A 15214-nucleotide genomic window follows, 5' to 3' on the forward strand; every position below is an offset into this window, starting at 1 on the left:
AATACTGTCCACTTGCCTGGATGGGTGCAGCTCCAACAATACTCAAGAAGCTCGACACCACCCAGGACAAAGCAGCCTGCCTGATTGGCACCCCATCTACAAACAGTCACTCCGTCCACCACCGACGCACAGTGGCAGCAGTGTGTACCATATACAACATGCACTGCAGCAATGCACCAAGGCTCCTCAGACAGCACCTTCCAAACCCGCGACCTCTACCAACTAAAAGGACAAGGGCAGCACATCCATGGGAACACCACCACCTGCAAGTTCCCCTCCAAGTCACACACCATCCTGACTTGGAACTATATCGCCATTCCTTCACTGTCGCTGGGTCAAAATCCTGGAACTCCCTTCCTAACAGCACTGTGGGTGTACCTACCCCACATGGACTGCAGCGGTTCAAGAAGGCAGCTCACCAGCACCTTCTCAAGGGCAATTAGGGATGGGCAATAAATGCTGGCCTGGCCAGTGATGCCCACATCCCATGAATGAATTTTTAAAAAACACATTTCACCATTAACACCAACAGTGTTTTCATGGCATCCCTGTGAAGCTTCTGTGCCTCCTTAATCCCAATGAGCTAATTCTTAGCTTGTTCTTTTCAGAACAGAAGATTACAGTGCAATCCAATAATTCAATGATAAATGCCCCTTATTGCTCCAAGCATAACACAGAATATGAGTCAAGAAAAAATTGTTCAAGTGGAACTTACAGTAAGTTTGCAGAGTCACAGAGGAGTTTGTGATTGGTTTTGTGGTGTTTGAGCCCAAGTCCACCTCTGCCAAGCAGGTGTACTCCTGTCCATCATCTGACATACTTGCAGTGAATTGGAAGATGTTCCTCAATCTTTTATCTTCATCCGGGAAACCTTCTTCTCCTGTGAAATTCCTCTGAACAATCTCACTCCCTCTCAGCCATGTGAGTTTGAGTTTATTGTTTGGATAGACCCTCGGACCAATACACTCCAGACTATATGTTTTGTTAACTTCCAGCACTTCAGGAGGTGATGTAATGTTTAACTCTCGATCTGTTAAAAGAAGTTAACAGGAATCATTGAAACAATATGTATCTGAATACAACCAGTTTACTCCTCTTTCCCCTCAACATATGTACATTTCACTCAGCAAGCAAAAAGTCTCTGTGTGCAGTAAAAGTTATCCCAAAAAAATGCTTGTGGTCCAACGAGCCCCATTAATGTTCATATAAACATTGATTTTAAACTTGCTGGGAAGAGAAGGCCTGTTACAAGGGCTCCCAGACAATTAGCTGAAAAGCATTTGCATACTAACAGACAGTACTTGTGGAGACAAAAGGACCATTCCCTGACACATTCAACCCAAAATGGATTTTGATAACCAGACATTGAAGGTGTAAGGAAGATCATTCCAGAGACTGCTAAGGTGATACAATCCGCAAAAGCCAGGACTGGTTAAACCAGCTGGTCACCTGACTAACTGGCTGGTCCAGGGTTTTCTGAACTAGCCACAGAGTTTTTGAACTCAGAAAGAAAGACTGTTTTCTCCTTGAGTGAGAAGACCTGTCCTATGAAAACCTGTCTGGCTGGTCTCTTTGCCTTATAATTGGAAAGTGGTGAACAAGGATTCACCAAGGGGGAGCTAAAAAAACGGTGTGTTTCAAATTCAACCCTGTTATGGTAAGACCAGGTAAAGGCTGAGAGAGAACCCTAGACCCCTTTTTTACCTGGTCGTAACACTATGGACTTCCTTCCCCTCCAAATATCCACTGTCACGCAATACTATATGTGTACAGCAAAAAGAAGTTTGTCACAACCACATATGTACCTTATGGTTTGTTATCCCTCACTAAGAGCAGCACACTGATTCGATTTGGAGACTTACTGTATACGGTTATCGTTTCCCTCTGCAACCTACTTTCTGATGAGCATTTTACATAACATGCCACTGAGATAGACCACGATTGGATACTTGAGGAAGAAACTGCACGCCATTGAGTACCATGTGTTAAATTATGTTTTATTCCTTCGATTATTATTGTTTCTGTTGCACATGTTGTACTGCAGTTCACCACCAAAGAGTCTCCAAATGCCACAGCCAGGGGGTTTGCATTGATTTGTATATCAAATCCAGCCATGATTTCTGCCGAGTAAACAAATGACAGTAATTATAGGAACATGGAAAGCATTAAGAGCATGAACTGTTCTGAGTAAATCCCCAAGCCTTTTAAACAGAAAAATACTGCAGATGCTGGAAATCTTAAATAAAAACATAAAATGCTGGAAATACTCAGCATGTCTGGCAGCATCTGTTGGCAAAGAATTAACATTTCAAGTTCATGGCCTTTCATCAGAACTGGACAAGATCATTGCTTGGCTCTTTTATTTCTATCTCAAATTACTTCAGTGCATCTCTGCCCAAAATTTTTATTACACTTGGCAGAATTATGAATACTCAATGGAAGGATGGCATGGCAGGAACCTAGGGGAGAAGAATGCACAACATCACTCATTCAGACCTCCTACCCCTTCTAGGGGCAATGAAGACAGGAAGAGCAGATTCCTGGGAGTGGGTGGCATGAAGTTACCAAGGCATCAAAAATAGATCTCCAGCACCTCAATGGTCCTCTCATTCATGTCTGATAGCTGCATGGGCCTCTTCTGCCTATGTTTGGGCTAGCCAAAGTCAAGTCATCATCCCAGAGGTGTCACACATTATCTGCACATTTATACAGTGAAATTCCTTCCTGTTATCATGGATGAGAGGGTGCTCTATGGACACCTTCAATGCTGTGTGGACGTCATTGATGTACTTTGGGGAAGCCAGGATCCCCATAGAACTGTATGGCCCTTTTTCTCTCTGCTGCCTGGTTATGTGACAAAGCTAAAGAAATGTGTTGCTCTGCTGCACAGGGCAGTGAACTGGTAAATACATGCTTGTACTGCTCACTGGTTTATTGTAGAGATTTCCCTGTAGCTGCCTGAAAGGGGCCTCAGAGATAAAAATTGAGGACAGCGGTGAACTTCATTGCCACAGTGAGCATATTGCTGGCAAATGAGTGTGGATTGAGATCTTCATGTAACAGCTCACAGAGATGGCCAATTGCAGCTTTTGAGAAATGAACACTAATGATGCAGAGCCTGTCAGTGAACCTCATAGGACCTGGTCTGCCTATAAATTCTTTGTTGAGGTTACTATCTGTGGGCTGTATCTTCTGTCATTATGCCTGATTCTCCATCGCTGTAACTTGTGCTGCTCTACTTCCTCCATAGTATTGGTGTAGACTGGAATCCTGAGGAGAAAAGCCATACTTGATCTGTGGGGATGTTGGTGAGGGAGGGGTAGAGGGTGGGGGTCCATAAATCATTGGGTGGTCTGACCCAGGAGGAGACAGTGAAACTTTCGTACAGGTCTCAGTAGGAAATCAAGCAAATAAGGTTGAAAAAATGTTTCCAAATTGCGGAAATTAATAAGCAAAGTTTGCAGCCGCTTCAAAACTCACAAATGCCTCACTTCTACTTTGATCAAGTGATGCATGTTACATCTCAAACAACTAGGCGGTGAAGGGTAGAACTGGAGCCTAGTCTTTATACACTTACAAGCTCCTATTCACAAAAAGAAAGACTTGCATGTATATAGTGCCTTTCACCTCCAAACCAACCACCACAGGTTTAGCCTGCTCCTATATATATGAATCCCCCAGTTAATGCCATCACGTGAATACAATTAAACACACAATTAGTGTACACAATTAACACTGCACCTCATAAATCTGGATCTGACTGACCCAAAGTACAATATGGCATAAATCCAGGAAACTTGTAACTACATGGACCTTAGTTTAATCATATTCATTGTATGCATGCGGTTTCAAGTGAGAGAGATAGACCAAATATAAACCATACCAGTTTCTCCCAAAGCACTTCATTGAACACCATTATCTTTAACATCTTTGTAGTGTTGGAATGGCACAGAAATGAATTTTAGCAAGGAACATGGAATTAAGAAATTTGCACTGCTTTCCACCTTTATATCATTTCCCCCATGTTTTGTTTATTTTTTATTATTTTATTTAGAGATACAGCACTGAAACAGGCCCTTCGGCCCACCGAGTCTGTGCCGACCATCAACCACCCACTTATACTAATCCTACATTAATCCCATATTCCTACCACATCCCCTCAATTCCCCTACCGACACTAGGGGCAATTTATAATGGCCAATTTACCTATCAACCTGCAAGTCTTTGGCTGTGGGAGGAAACCGGCGCACCCAGCGGAAACCCACGCGGTCACAGGGAGAACTTGCAAACTCCGCACATGCAGTACCCAGAATCGAACCTGGGTCACTGGAGCTGTGAGGCTGCGGTGCTAACCACTGCGCCACTGTGCCGCCCTATTCTTGCAATCATTTTGGTCCTTTCCATGATCTGCCTGGTGCAATCCACTAGGTGTATTTGCATACTTGCACCTGTAAGCCAGCAACACTGGGCCAGTTTCAGGACTCATTATTAGCTATCGCTAGTCCTACAATAGACCCACAATTCAGTTGGAAGGGGCACCATTTCTGCCTAAATTAGTGTGAAATCCCTGTAACCTTCAATCCAATTTCTATCCGTCCCTTTTTGAATGTATTAGTCACTCTTTTTTAGGCATCTCATCCACTCCAGCAAGGACAGAGGTGGTGGCTCAGGTGAAACTGATGTAAAGAAAGGTGAGTTGGTTGCAGAAGTCTGAGATGCAGGAGGGATTCTGCTGTTCTACATTGCTGTAAATGGAAAAATTGTTGCTGGGGTTTTTCCTCAATTACCCTATCCAGAAATTCAGTTTATGTGTTGATCAGTCTTGATGTGAAGAACTTTCTAACACCTGTCCTAAATTAGCCTCTACTGTATCATACTGTCAGCTTAATGGGAGTGCTCCAAGCCTGCTTTGTTAATAAAATCACTTCCTTTCAAGGCTGAAATCTCAGGCTTCATGACTCTTTCCTCATATCTCAGTCTGACATTATCATTCTTCCAGATTAACACTAAACTTCCTGCAGGAAAGATTTGTCCCTGGTCCTGTGTTCAATATCTCATTAGATCACATCCTTTCAAAATCCTAACTGTTTTCTTAATCATGACTCCCTAAGCCCACAGGCAGTGCCTCAGTTTAACATCTTATCCAAATAACAACTTTCTGGACAATGCAGCCCTCCTTCTGTATGGTAATTAATGTTAACCAAGATCAGGGGTATATAAACTTTCAAAGCAGAGAGGTGTATCACACTAATGCAGAGGTCTGCAACCTTTTTTTTACCTGAAGAGCCTTTTTTATAAAAAAAGTTGCCTAAAATAAAAACTGTTGAGAGCCGCAAGACAAAAATTCAGCATTTCTAAACCAAATACATGACAAATTGCTAAGTGTCTCTGGTAGAATGCTTAATTTGCATATATATGTATCAGTAGGAAAAAAATCGAAATTAAAATAGACCTAACTCTGAATTATCGCATTTTTGACTTTTTTTTTACCAGAATTGTGTCAGTAAAGTCATCTTTAAAACAATTTTTAACTTAAGATGTGTATAACTAAGACAATTTTTTCAGGTATTGATTGTTGTGATGTTTAAAAAAAAGCTTCTAATAGCACAATCAGAATAATTAATCCTCTCAGCTATGTTAGGAACTATAATGGTTTCAGCCATTAAACCTGGCCTTTGAATCCAAGGCATTATCTATAAATACAGTGTAACTCTACCACTCAAAGAGCTTTATAGGTTTATTTAGAGAACAATTATATTTTTCATTAAAATAATAATTTGGAACTGTAAAGTGCAGCATAACGATTAGCTTTTTATCACCACAATAAAAACACAGCTCTTACTTTGCTTGACTTAATTATTTTTAGGCTTTTTTCATGTTAATGTGATCCAACTGGAAAAGGCTGGAAGCCACAAATGAAATGTTAAAGAGCCACATGCGGCTCCGGAGCCGCAGGTTGCCGATCCATACACTAGTGAATGGACTGCAATGACTGAAGCTCTTTTAGCCAAGCAGAAATATGGCTGACCCAATATTATAGTATTCTCACATTTAAAAATACACTTTCTATTTGTTGCTACAATTAATTTCATTTGTTGCTTTCTTTGTTTATTTCACCTCAGGAACTCAGCATCGGTAACAACCTTGAGTGTAAACCTCCTCTACTTCTAGAATTGAGAACAATGATCATATTGGCTCTAATGGGGCAACTAAATAAATGTACAATGAATTAACATTCAAATATAGACTGATAAATATATTTTACCCAAATCAGCGTATTATACAACAGAGCACCTTGGCGATCAAATATATAACTGGAAGATTATAAAATAGCTACCACTGAGATTTACACCTACAGACTAACACTGTGAGTATTGACAATAAATTCCTCAGCTGTACCTGTCACTGTGGAATACAAAAGTTTGATGCACAAATTCTCCCTTGAGATATTTAAAATAATAACAGCATTTTATGCTTTTTATCTCAGCCTCTCAAGAAATGGCAGTAAACATCAATCCAACATCTGTTCGTATTAAAACAGAATTTCTCAATTCAACAAATGAATAATGAGAAAAATATTTGTTACACAAAATACTTTACAGGTCACTGCTTGTGTTTAATGGTCTCAATGAGATGAATATTATCGGAACATACCGTGCTGCTTTGTTATTCCAACATATGAAAGATCATAGAATCTTACAGTACAGAAGGAGGCCATTCGGCCCATCGTGTCTGCACCAGCTTTCTGGAAAATCCAATTAATGCCACTTCCCAGCTCTTTGCCGATTGCAATTTTTCCCTCTTCAAGTATATATAAAATTTTCCTTTGGAGGTTACTTTTGAATCTCCTTCCATCACTCTTTCAGGCAGTGCAGTCCAGATCACCACTCCCTGTGTAAAAATAGGATCTCCTCATCTCCCCATTGGTTATTTTGCTAATTTGTTTGGTTTATTTAATACTTCATTTAAAGTTTATTACATTTTTAATTATTCTGTGGTTCTATCTCATAAAACATGATCCTCGTCATGTACTTAATTAAACAGTTAGTGTACCAACTTCTCTGCACCGATACTACCAAAACCCGCTTGTCCATTCCGGCGCAGGAGCCGCTGACGCGAAAATCGGAATCGTATAAAATTCTGCAGCTGGCACACAGGGTGCCCAAGCAACTTAAAGCAGAGGAGCTGGCCCACTTATCCAGATCCCCATGATCCGAACCAGAGAAAAACTCCTGTTCACTAAAATACCCAAGATCTAGATCAATGTATGGTGAAGTATTGAATAAAACCTGAGAGAGAGCTGAGGCTGATAGTTAATTGAGAGGAGTTCAGGGAGAACTCGGCGATTTTCAATCGTTGGAGAGCAAGTGTTGTTAGAAATGCAATCAAAATTTCGAAAAACTTTTTTTTAAAAACTAAGTGAGCTTCAGAAAATGCAGCTGTATTTAATACACGCCGGTAGACAGACAGTTAGCAATACAAAGTCACCTCTACCAACCAGTGCTGGAACTGCTAAACTGTTATCAAATGTACAGTAAACCGCAAAAACCACCAGCAACACTAACACAGACTGAATACTGTATAAACACTGAGCAAACATGCAATTTACCTGTTACAGTAAAAAAACAGGTATAAAAGCAAATATATCCCAGCCGCGAAGTGAGTCTGAAACCCATAGTTTAGCCGTTACAAACACAAAATCTTGAGAAATTGTTTTTCCAGATTTCTAATCCTAAAAGGTTCGTACGCACGCCGGACTTGAGTTAAAACGAATCGTTTTTAGAATGACCGGAAAATAAAGAGACATAGCTACAGGCAGGTTTAAAGGATATGAGCCTCCTCCTTTTGTAAAAGGTCCTCAGGGCTGTTCTGCCAGTAATCCTTTTGTACCACATTCAGTTTGTAGGATGTGGGCGTCGCTGGCTAGGGCAGCACTTATTACCCTTGAACTGAGTGGCTTGCAAGGCCATTTCAGAGGGCATTTTAAGAGTTACCCACATTGCTGTGGGTCAGGCGAGACCAGGTAAAGACGGCAAATTTCCTTCCCTAAAGCACATTAGCGAACCACATTTCATAGTCATCATTAGATTGGCTTTGTAATTCTAGATTTTATTAACTTAATTCAAATCTCACCATTTCACGCATGTCCCCGGAGCATTAGCCTGAGCTTTGGATTACGAGTCCAGTGACATTATCACTATGCCACCGCCTCCCCTACCGTCAATTTAAAACTAGAGGTAGGCTATGTATACAGAGAACTAAAGGCCTGCTACCCAACCCGAATCCGACAGGACCCGATGACATGTGTCGGGTTCGGGTCGGGTCTGATCACTCTTCCGGGTCCGGCTTTCAGGCTCGGCTCGGGTTGGGCCGGGGCCGGGTCCGGGTCCGGGTCCGGGTCGGACTCACACAGCAAGAAGTGTTACAAGTAAAAAGCCTACCTGAGCTGGGGGTCCGGGACGTCAAGGAGGGTAACTCTGAGTCTGCACAGTGAGCGAGTGAGCGTCTCTATGACATCATCACACTCATGCTGCAGCTTCCTGCAGATTGGGAGTTGCAAGGTAGGGAAAGGGAACATTCCGGTGGTGGGGTCGGGTCGGGTCAGGCGTGGGAAAAAAATGGAGGGACTTGGGCGGGTCGGGCTTGGGCCCGATGTGGTTCGTTTGGGTTCGGGTCAGGTTTTACAGAGAACTACGTATATAAATGCAACATTTTATACAAAAGCAAAATACAGCGGATGCTGAAAATCTGCAATAAAACAGAAAGTGCTGTAAATACATCGACTTGAAATGTTAACTCTGTTTCTCTCTCCACAGATGAAGCCAGAACTGCTGACTATTTCCAGCACTTCCTGTTTTTATTTAAAAATTCCAGTTCGTTGGCAGGAGTTACTCCCTTTAAAAACATTTCTAACTAGCTGAAATGCAGTTTAAAGAAAAAGAAAATACATAAAAATTACAACAAAGAAACAGGTTCTTTTGCCCAATTAGTCCCTGCCCAGGTTTTTCTTCCACAGGAGCAAATACTTCCAATCATAGTAACAGGCGCTCGACCCATATCCTTTTATCCCCTCCCTTTCATCCACCAATCCAATCTAATATCGTAAACTATATTCTTTAATTTATTCATTCATGGGATGGAGGCATCGCAGGCAAGGCCAGCATTTATTGCCCATCCTTCATTGCCCTTGAGAAGGTAGTGGTGAGCTGCCTGCTTGAACTGCTGCAGTCCACGTGCTGTTAGGAAGGGAGTTCCAGTATTTTGACCCAGTGACAGTGAAGGAACAGCGATATAATGCCAAGTCAGGATGGTGTGTGGCTTGGAGGGGAATTTGCAGGTGGTGGTGTTCCCATGCATCTGCTGCCCTTGTCCTCCTAGGTAGCAGAGGTTGCGGGTTTGGAAGGTGCTGTCGAAGGAGCCTTGGGGTGTTGCTGCAGTGCATCTTGTAGCTGGTACACACTGCTGCCACTGTACGTCGGCGGTGGAGGAGTGAACATTTAAGGTGGTGATGGGGTGCTGATCTACATTCTCTGCCATTCACACAAACTGATTTTGCTTTAAAAGTTTTCTTAACAGTCTTAAATTCAAAATCTCACACATGTTCACTAAAAAAAAATCAGTGCAATTCAACAAGGTTACCTGTAAGCCAAAGTTGGGCAAGGTGATAAAATTCAGTGCCTTTGCTGATGTTCAGAAACTCTTGTTTACATCAGAATTCCTCAGTTAAAAGACAAAGTGATCATATTCAGTGCATTTTCTTTTACCCCTGAGGATATTTCATGATATGGATTTGTTTTCTTTTAGATTAACACTGTCTCCTAGCTCATCTGTTGGCAAGGCCCTGAGGGAAGAAATGAAAGATAGCATGATTGGGCCAAAGGAAGGGAGGGGCAGGAGAGAATGGCCCAAGAGTTAAAAAAGAGAAGTAATGAACTCAGCGGTCCAGATCAGCAACCAAATTGTGTATGCAAATGGCAGAGAGAATTCAAGTTACATAGGAATGGCAGAGTTTAGGAGAGACGTGTCCTGTTGTAAACAGAGGCCAGGGAGGATATGATATATGAGAGTCCAAAGTCTGCAGTCTAGTGGTGGGATGGTGTTGCCTTTAAACAGTGAATACAATGAGTCTGTCTACTGCGAGCATACAGTCGGTTTGATTTCGGAGTTTCAACCACCAATCAGTGTGATGGTGTCTTTCCAGCTCTCAACCAGTTTATAACTGAATTGTACAAAAATGAGATCTTGGGAGAAACTGACAATTCCATACTGAATAAAATCAGGCTTTTGTAGTGCCTCACCACCCACGAAATGAAAAACACTGCCAGAGTGTTTGCAAGACTTTTACTCACATTTTATAGTTATGAAGAGACTTGCCATAGGGAAGCATTATTAAGCCCATATTGTTCTAAAATTTCTAAAATACCCTGTTTCATGTTACACTGTATCATCTACATTAAATGTATCTCCCCATTATTGGAAATGCTCCTGCATTCCTTATATATCCATCCCAGTGTAATCCAATACCCTCGCCACTTGCCGCATGTGGTGAATTAGCTGCAGAAATGTGGTGAATTGATGCTGCTCATTTTAAAGCCACACAATACTGAGTTGTGTTGAAGTTGCAGCAGTGGTTATAAATATGGGTGTCACTCACTAGACCACTATTTTTCATCTGTCCCTAATTGAGCAAGGAAGAATCAATGACTAAAATACAAGCAAAATATTGCTGATGCTGGGAATCTGAAATAAAAACAAAAAGTGCTCAGGAAATACTCAGCAGGTCTGGCAACATCTGTGGAGAGAGAAACAGAGTTAACGTTTCAGGTCTGTAACCCTTCATCAGATGAAAATTCTGACGGTTTAAAACCTCAAACCAATTTTCAAAATATTGTGCATTTGTGTTATTAATACTGCATATATTTTGCATCATGTGATGAATATGACGTGATCACTATAAGTTTGACGAGCATCAAAATCCTATTGGACAGCATCCAGAATTGAACACAATACTCCAGCTGAGATCGAACCAGCAGTTTGCTGATATATATTTCATGAAATACTCTACCATTACCATCAAGCCGGGAGACCAACCCTGGTTCAATGAAGAGTGCAGGAGGGCATGCCAGGAGCAGCACCAGGCATACCTCAAAGTGACGTGTCAAATTGGTGAAGCTACAACACAGGACTACTTGCGTGCCAAACTGCATAAGCAGCATGCAATAGACAGAACTAAGCGATCCCAAAACCAACGGATCAGATCTAAGCTCTGCAGTCCTGCCATATCCAGCCGTGAATGGCGGTGGTTAAGTAAACAACTAACTGGAAGAGGTGGCTCCACAAATATCCCCATCCTTAATGTTGGGGGAGCCCAGCACATCTGTGTGAAAGATAAGGCTGAAGCATTTGCAACAATCTTCAGCCAGAAGTGCCGAGTGGATGATCCATCTCATCCACCTCCCGAAGTCCCCAGCATCACAGATACCAGACTTCAGCCAATTCGAATCACTCCGTGTGATATCAAGAAATGGCTGAAGGCACTGGATACTGCAAAGGCTATGGGCCCTGACAATATTACAGCAATAGTACTGAAGACCTGTGCTCCAGAACTTGCCGAGCACCTAGCCAAGTTGTTCCAGTACAGCTACAACACTGACGCTTACCCGGCAATGTGGAAAATTGCCCAGGTATGTCCTGTACACAAAAAGCAGGACAAATCCAACCCAGCCAATTACCGCCCCATCAGTCTACTCTCAATCATTAGTAAAGTGACAAAAGGTGTCATCAACAGTGCTATCAAGCGGCACTTGCTTAGCAATAACCTGCTCACTGACGCTCAGTTTGGGTTCGGACAGGACCGCTCTGCTCCTGACCTCATTACAGTCTTGGTTCAAACATGGACAAAAGAGCTGAACTCAAGAGGTGAGGTGAGAGTTACTGCCCTTGACATCAAGGCAGCATTTGACCGAGTATGGCATCAAGGAGCCCTAGCAAAACTGAAATCAATGGGAATCGGGGGAAAACTCTCCGCTGGTTGGAGTCATACCTAGTGCAAAGGAAGATGATTGTTGGAGGCGAATCATCTGAGCTCCAGGACATCACTGCAGGAGTTCCTCAGGGTAGTGTCCAAGGCCCAACCATCTTCAGCTGCTTCATCAATGACCTTCCTTCAATCATAAGATCAGAAGTGTGGATGTTCGCTGATGATTGCACAATGTTCAGCACCATTCGCGACTCCTCAGATACTGAAACAGTCCATGTAGAAATGCAGCAAGACAAGGACAATATCCAGGCTTGGGCTGATAAGTGGCAAGTAACATTCGCGCCACACAAGTGCCAGGCAATGACCATCTCCCCTTGACATTCAATGGCATTACCATCGCCGAATCCCCCACTATCAACATCCTAGGGGGTTACCATTAACCAGAAACTGACCTCGAGCCACATAAATATCATGGCTACAAGAGCAGGTCAGAGGCTAGGAATCCTGTAGCGAGTAACTCACTTCCTGACTCCCCAAAGCCTGTCCACCATCTACAAGGCACAAGTCAGGAGTGTGTTGGAATACACTCCATTTGCCTGGATGGGTGCAGCTCAACAACGCTCAAGAAGCTCAACACCATCCAGGACAAATCAGCCCACTTGATTGGGACCCCACTTTCACTGTGTCCAGCACCAACACACAGTGGCAGCAGTGTGTACCATCTACACGATGCATCGCAGCAACGCACCAAGGCTCTTTCGACAGCACCTTCCAAACCCACGACCTCTACCAACTAGAAGGACAAGGGCAGCAAATGCATGGGAACACCACCACCGACAAGTTCCCCTCCAAGTCACACACCATCCTGACTTAGAACTATATTGCTGTTCCTTCACTGTCGCTGGGTCAAAATCCTGGAACTCCCTTGCTATCAGCACTGTAGGTGTACCTACCCCACTTGGACTGCAGTGGTTCAAGAAGGCAGCTCACCACCACCTTCTCAAGGACAATTAGAGATGGGCAATAAATGCTGGCCTGGCCAGCGACGCCCACATCCCATGAATGAATTTAAAAGAAGAAAGGACCTGTAATTATTTCACAGGAAATTCTGTTGTTTCACATCGCAGAGAAATGTAGATTGGACTTTTCCTGTTTCCAGTGGATAAAAGTGAGCTGTTAAAGTCAATAGAAGTGTCAGTATGCATCTATGCTTTAAGAACTGGTGCTGTAGATAAAAACATGTTACCATTTACATGTGGTGTGAATCACACTCATTGCAGAGCTAGTCCTTTGTGGTGAGGTGAACAGTGAACAAGGCGGAGCATGTGAATTTCACAAGAGCTTTTGGAAACGTTGAGCTGTGAATTGTCGCTCATGTCTTTTTTTTTCTTTTTATTATTTGTTGAGCGGGCCTTTATATCTTTATATCTCACCTTGGAGAGCTGGAACCTGTCATAGCCGCTAAGCGCACTGCACTGTTGAACTACAAGAAAGCCCCCAGTGAGTTAACATCCGTAGCACTGAAAGTAGCCAGAAGCGCTGCACAAAGAACAGTCAGGCGCTGTGCAAATGACTACTGGCAACACCTATGCAGTCGTGTTCAGCTGGCCTCCGACACCAGAAACATCAGAGGAATGTATGATTGCATTAAGAGAGCTTTTGGGCCAACCATCAAGAAGATCGCCCCCTTCAAGTCTAAATCAGGGGACACAATCACTGAACAACGCAAGCAAATGGACCGTTGGGTGGAGCACTACCTAGAACTGTACTCCAGGGAAAATGTTGTCACTGAGACCGCCCTCAATGCAGCCCAGTCTCTGCCAGTCACGGATGAGCTGGACGTACAGCCAACAAAATCAGAACTCAGTGATACCATTGATTCTCTAGCCAGCGGAAAAGCCCCTGGAAAGGACGGCATTAACCCTGAAATAGTCAAGAGTGCCAAGCCTGCTATACTCTCAGCACTCCATGAACTGCTTTACCTGTGCTGGGATGAGGGAGCAATACCACAGGACATGCGCGATGCCAATACCATCACCCTCTATAAGAACAAGGGTGACCGTGCAATAACTACCGTGGAATCTCCCTGCTCAGCAGATTGGGGAAAATCTTCGCTCGAGTTGTTTTGAACAGACTCCAGAAGCTGGCTGAGCATGTCTACCCTGAGGCACAGTGTGGCTTTCGAGCAGAGAGATCCACCATTGACATGCTGTTCTCCCTTCGCCAGCTACAGGAGAAATGCCACAAACAACAGATGCCTATCTACGTTGCTTTCATAAATCTCACCAAAGCCTTTGACCTCGTCAGCAGTCTCTTCAGACTACTAGCAAAGATCGGATGTCCACCAAAGCTACTAAGTATCATTACCTCATTTCATGAAAATAGCAGGGTGGCACAGTGGCGCAGTGGTTAGCACCGCAGCCTCACAGCTCCAGTTACCTGGGTTAAGTTCTGGGTACGACCTGTGCGGAGTTTGCAAGTTCTCCCTGTGACCACATGGGTTTCTGCCGGGTGCTCCGGTTTCCTCCCACGGCCAAAGACTTGCAAGTTGATAGGTAAATTGGCCATTGTAAATTTCCCCTAGTGTAGATAGGTGGCAGGAGAATTGAGGGAAGGTGGGGATGTGGTGGGAATATGGTATTAATGTAGGATTAGTATAAATGGGTGATTGATGGTTGGCCCAGACTCAGTGGGCCAAAGGGCCTGTCAGTGCTGTATCTCTCCATGACTAATATGAAAGGCACAATTCAACATGGCGGCACCTCATCAGATCCCTTTCCTATCCTGAGTGGTGTGAAACAGGGCTGTGTTCTCGCACCTACACTGTTTGGGATATTCTTCTCCCTGCTGCTCTCACATGCGTTCAAATCTTCAGAAAAAGGAACTTTCCTCCACACAAGATCAGATGGCAGGTTGTTCAACCTTGCCCGTCTTGGAGCGAAAACCAAAGTACGGAAAGCCCTCATCAGGGAACTCCTCTTTGCATTAACATCCCACACAGAAGAGTGTCTGCAGAGACTTAGCGACAGGATTGCAGCTGCTTGCAACGAATTTGGCCTAACCATCAGCCTCAAGAAAACGAACATCATGGGACAGGACATCAGAAATGCTCCATCCATCAACATCGGCGACCACGCTTTGGAAGTGGTTCAGGGGTTTGCCAACCTCGGCTCAACTATCACCAGAAATCAACAAGCGCATGGGAAAGGCGTCTGCTGCTATGTCCAAATTGGC

At 43.4% G+C, this 15214-nt stretch overlaps 1 protein-coding gene across 5 annotated transcripts in view; it reads right to left on the bottom strand.

Annotated features, from left to right (window-relative positions):
• The window catches only part of LOC137355792 (intercellular adhesion molecule 1-like), a 49422-nt gene extending 40738 nt beyond the window's left edge, over window positions 1-8684 (bottom strand). The window contains exons 1-3 of one of the 5 annotated variants that reach the window (XM_068021309.1): window positions 8442-8684; window positions 1863-2120; window positions 716-1030 (exon numbers count right to left, since the gene is read on the bottom strand). In XM_068021309.1, coding sequence (XP_067877410.1) covers window positions 716-1030; window positions 1863-2115 — 568 coding nt within the window. In that variant the 5' untranslated portion in view covers window positions 2116-2120; window positions 8442-8684. Of the gene's footprint in view, window positions 1-715; window positions 1031-1862; window positions 2121-6654; window positions 6749-7609; window positions 7888-8441 lie in introns of those variants that run through there. The other 4 variants (XM_068021310.1, XM_068021308.1, XM_068021307.1 and 1 more) reach the window with 4 other exon arrangements.
• Between the last annotated feature and the right edge of the window lie 6530 nt (window positions 8685-15214).

The sequence above is a fragment of the Heterodontus francisci genome, chromosome 43 (assembly GCF_036365525.1).
Source record: "Heterodontus francisci isolate sHetFra1 chromosome 43, sHetFra1.hap1, whole genome shotgun sequence".
NCBI lineage: Eukaryota > Metazoa > Chordata > Chondrichthyes > Heterodontiformes > Heterodontidae > Heterodontus > Heterodontus francisci.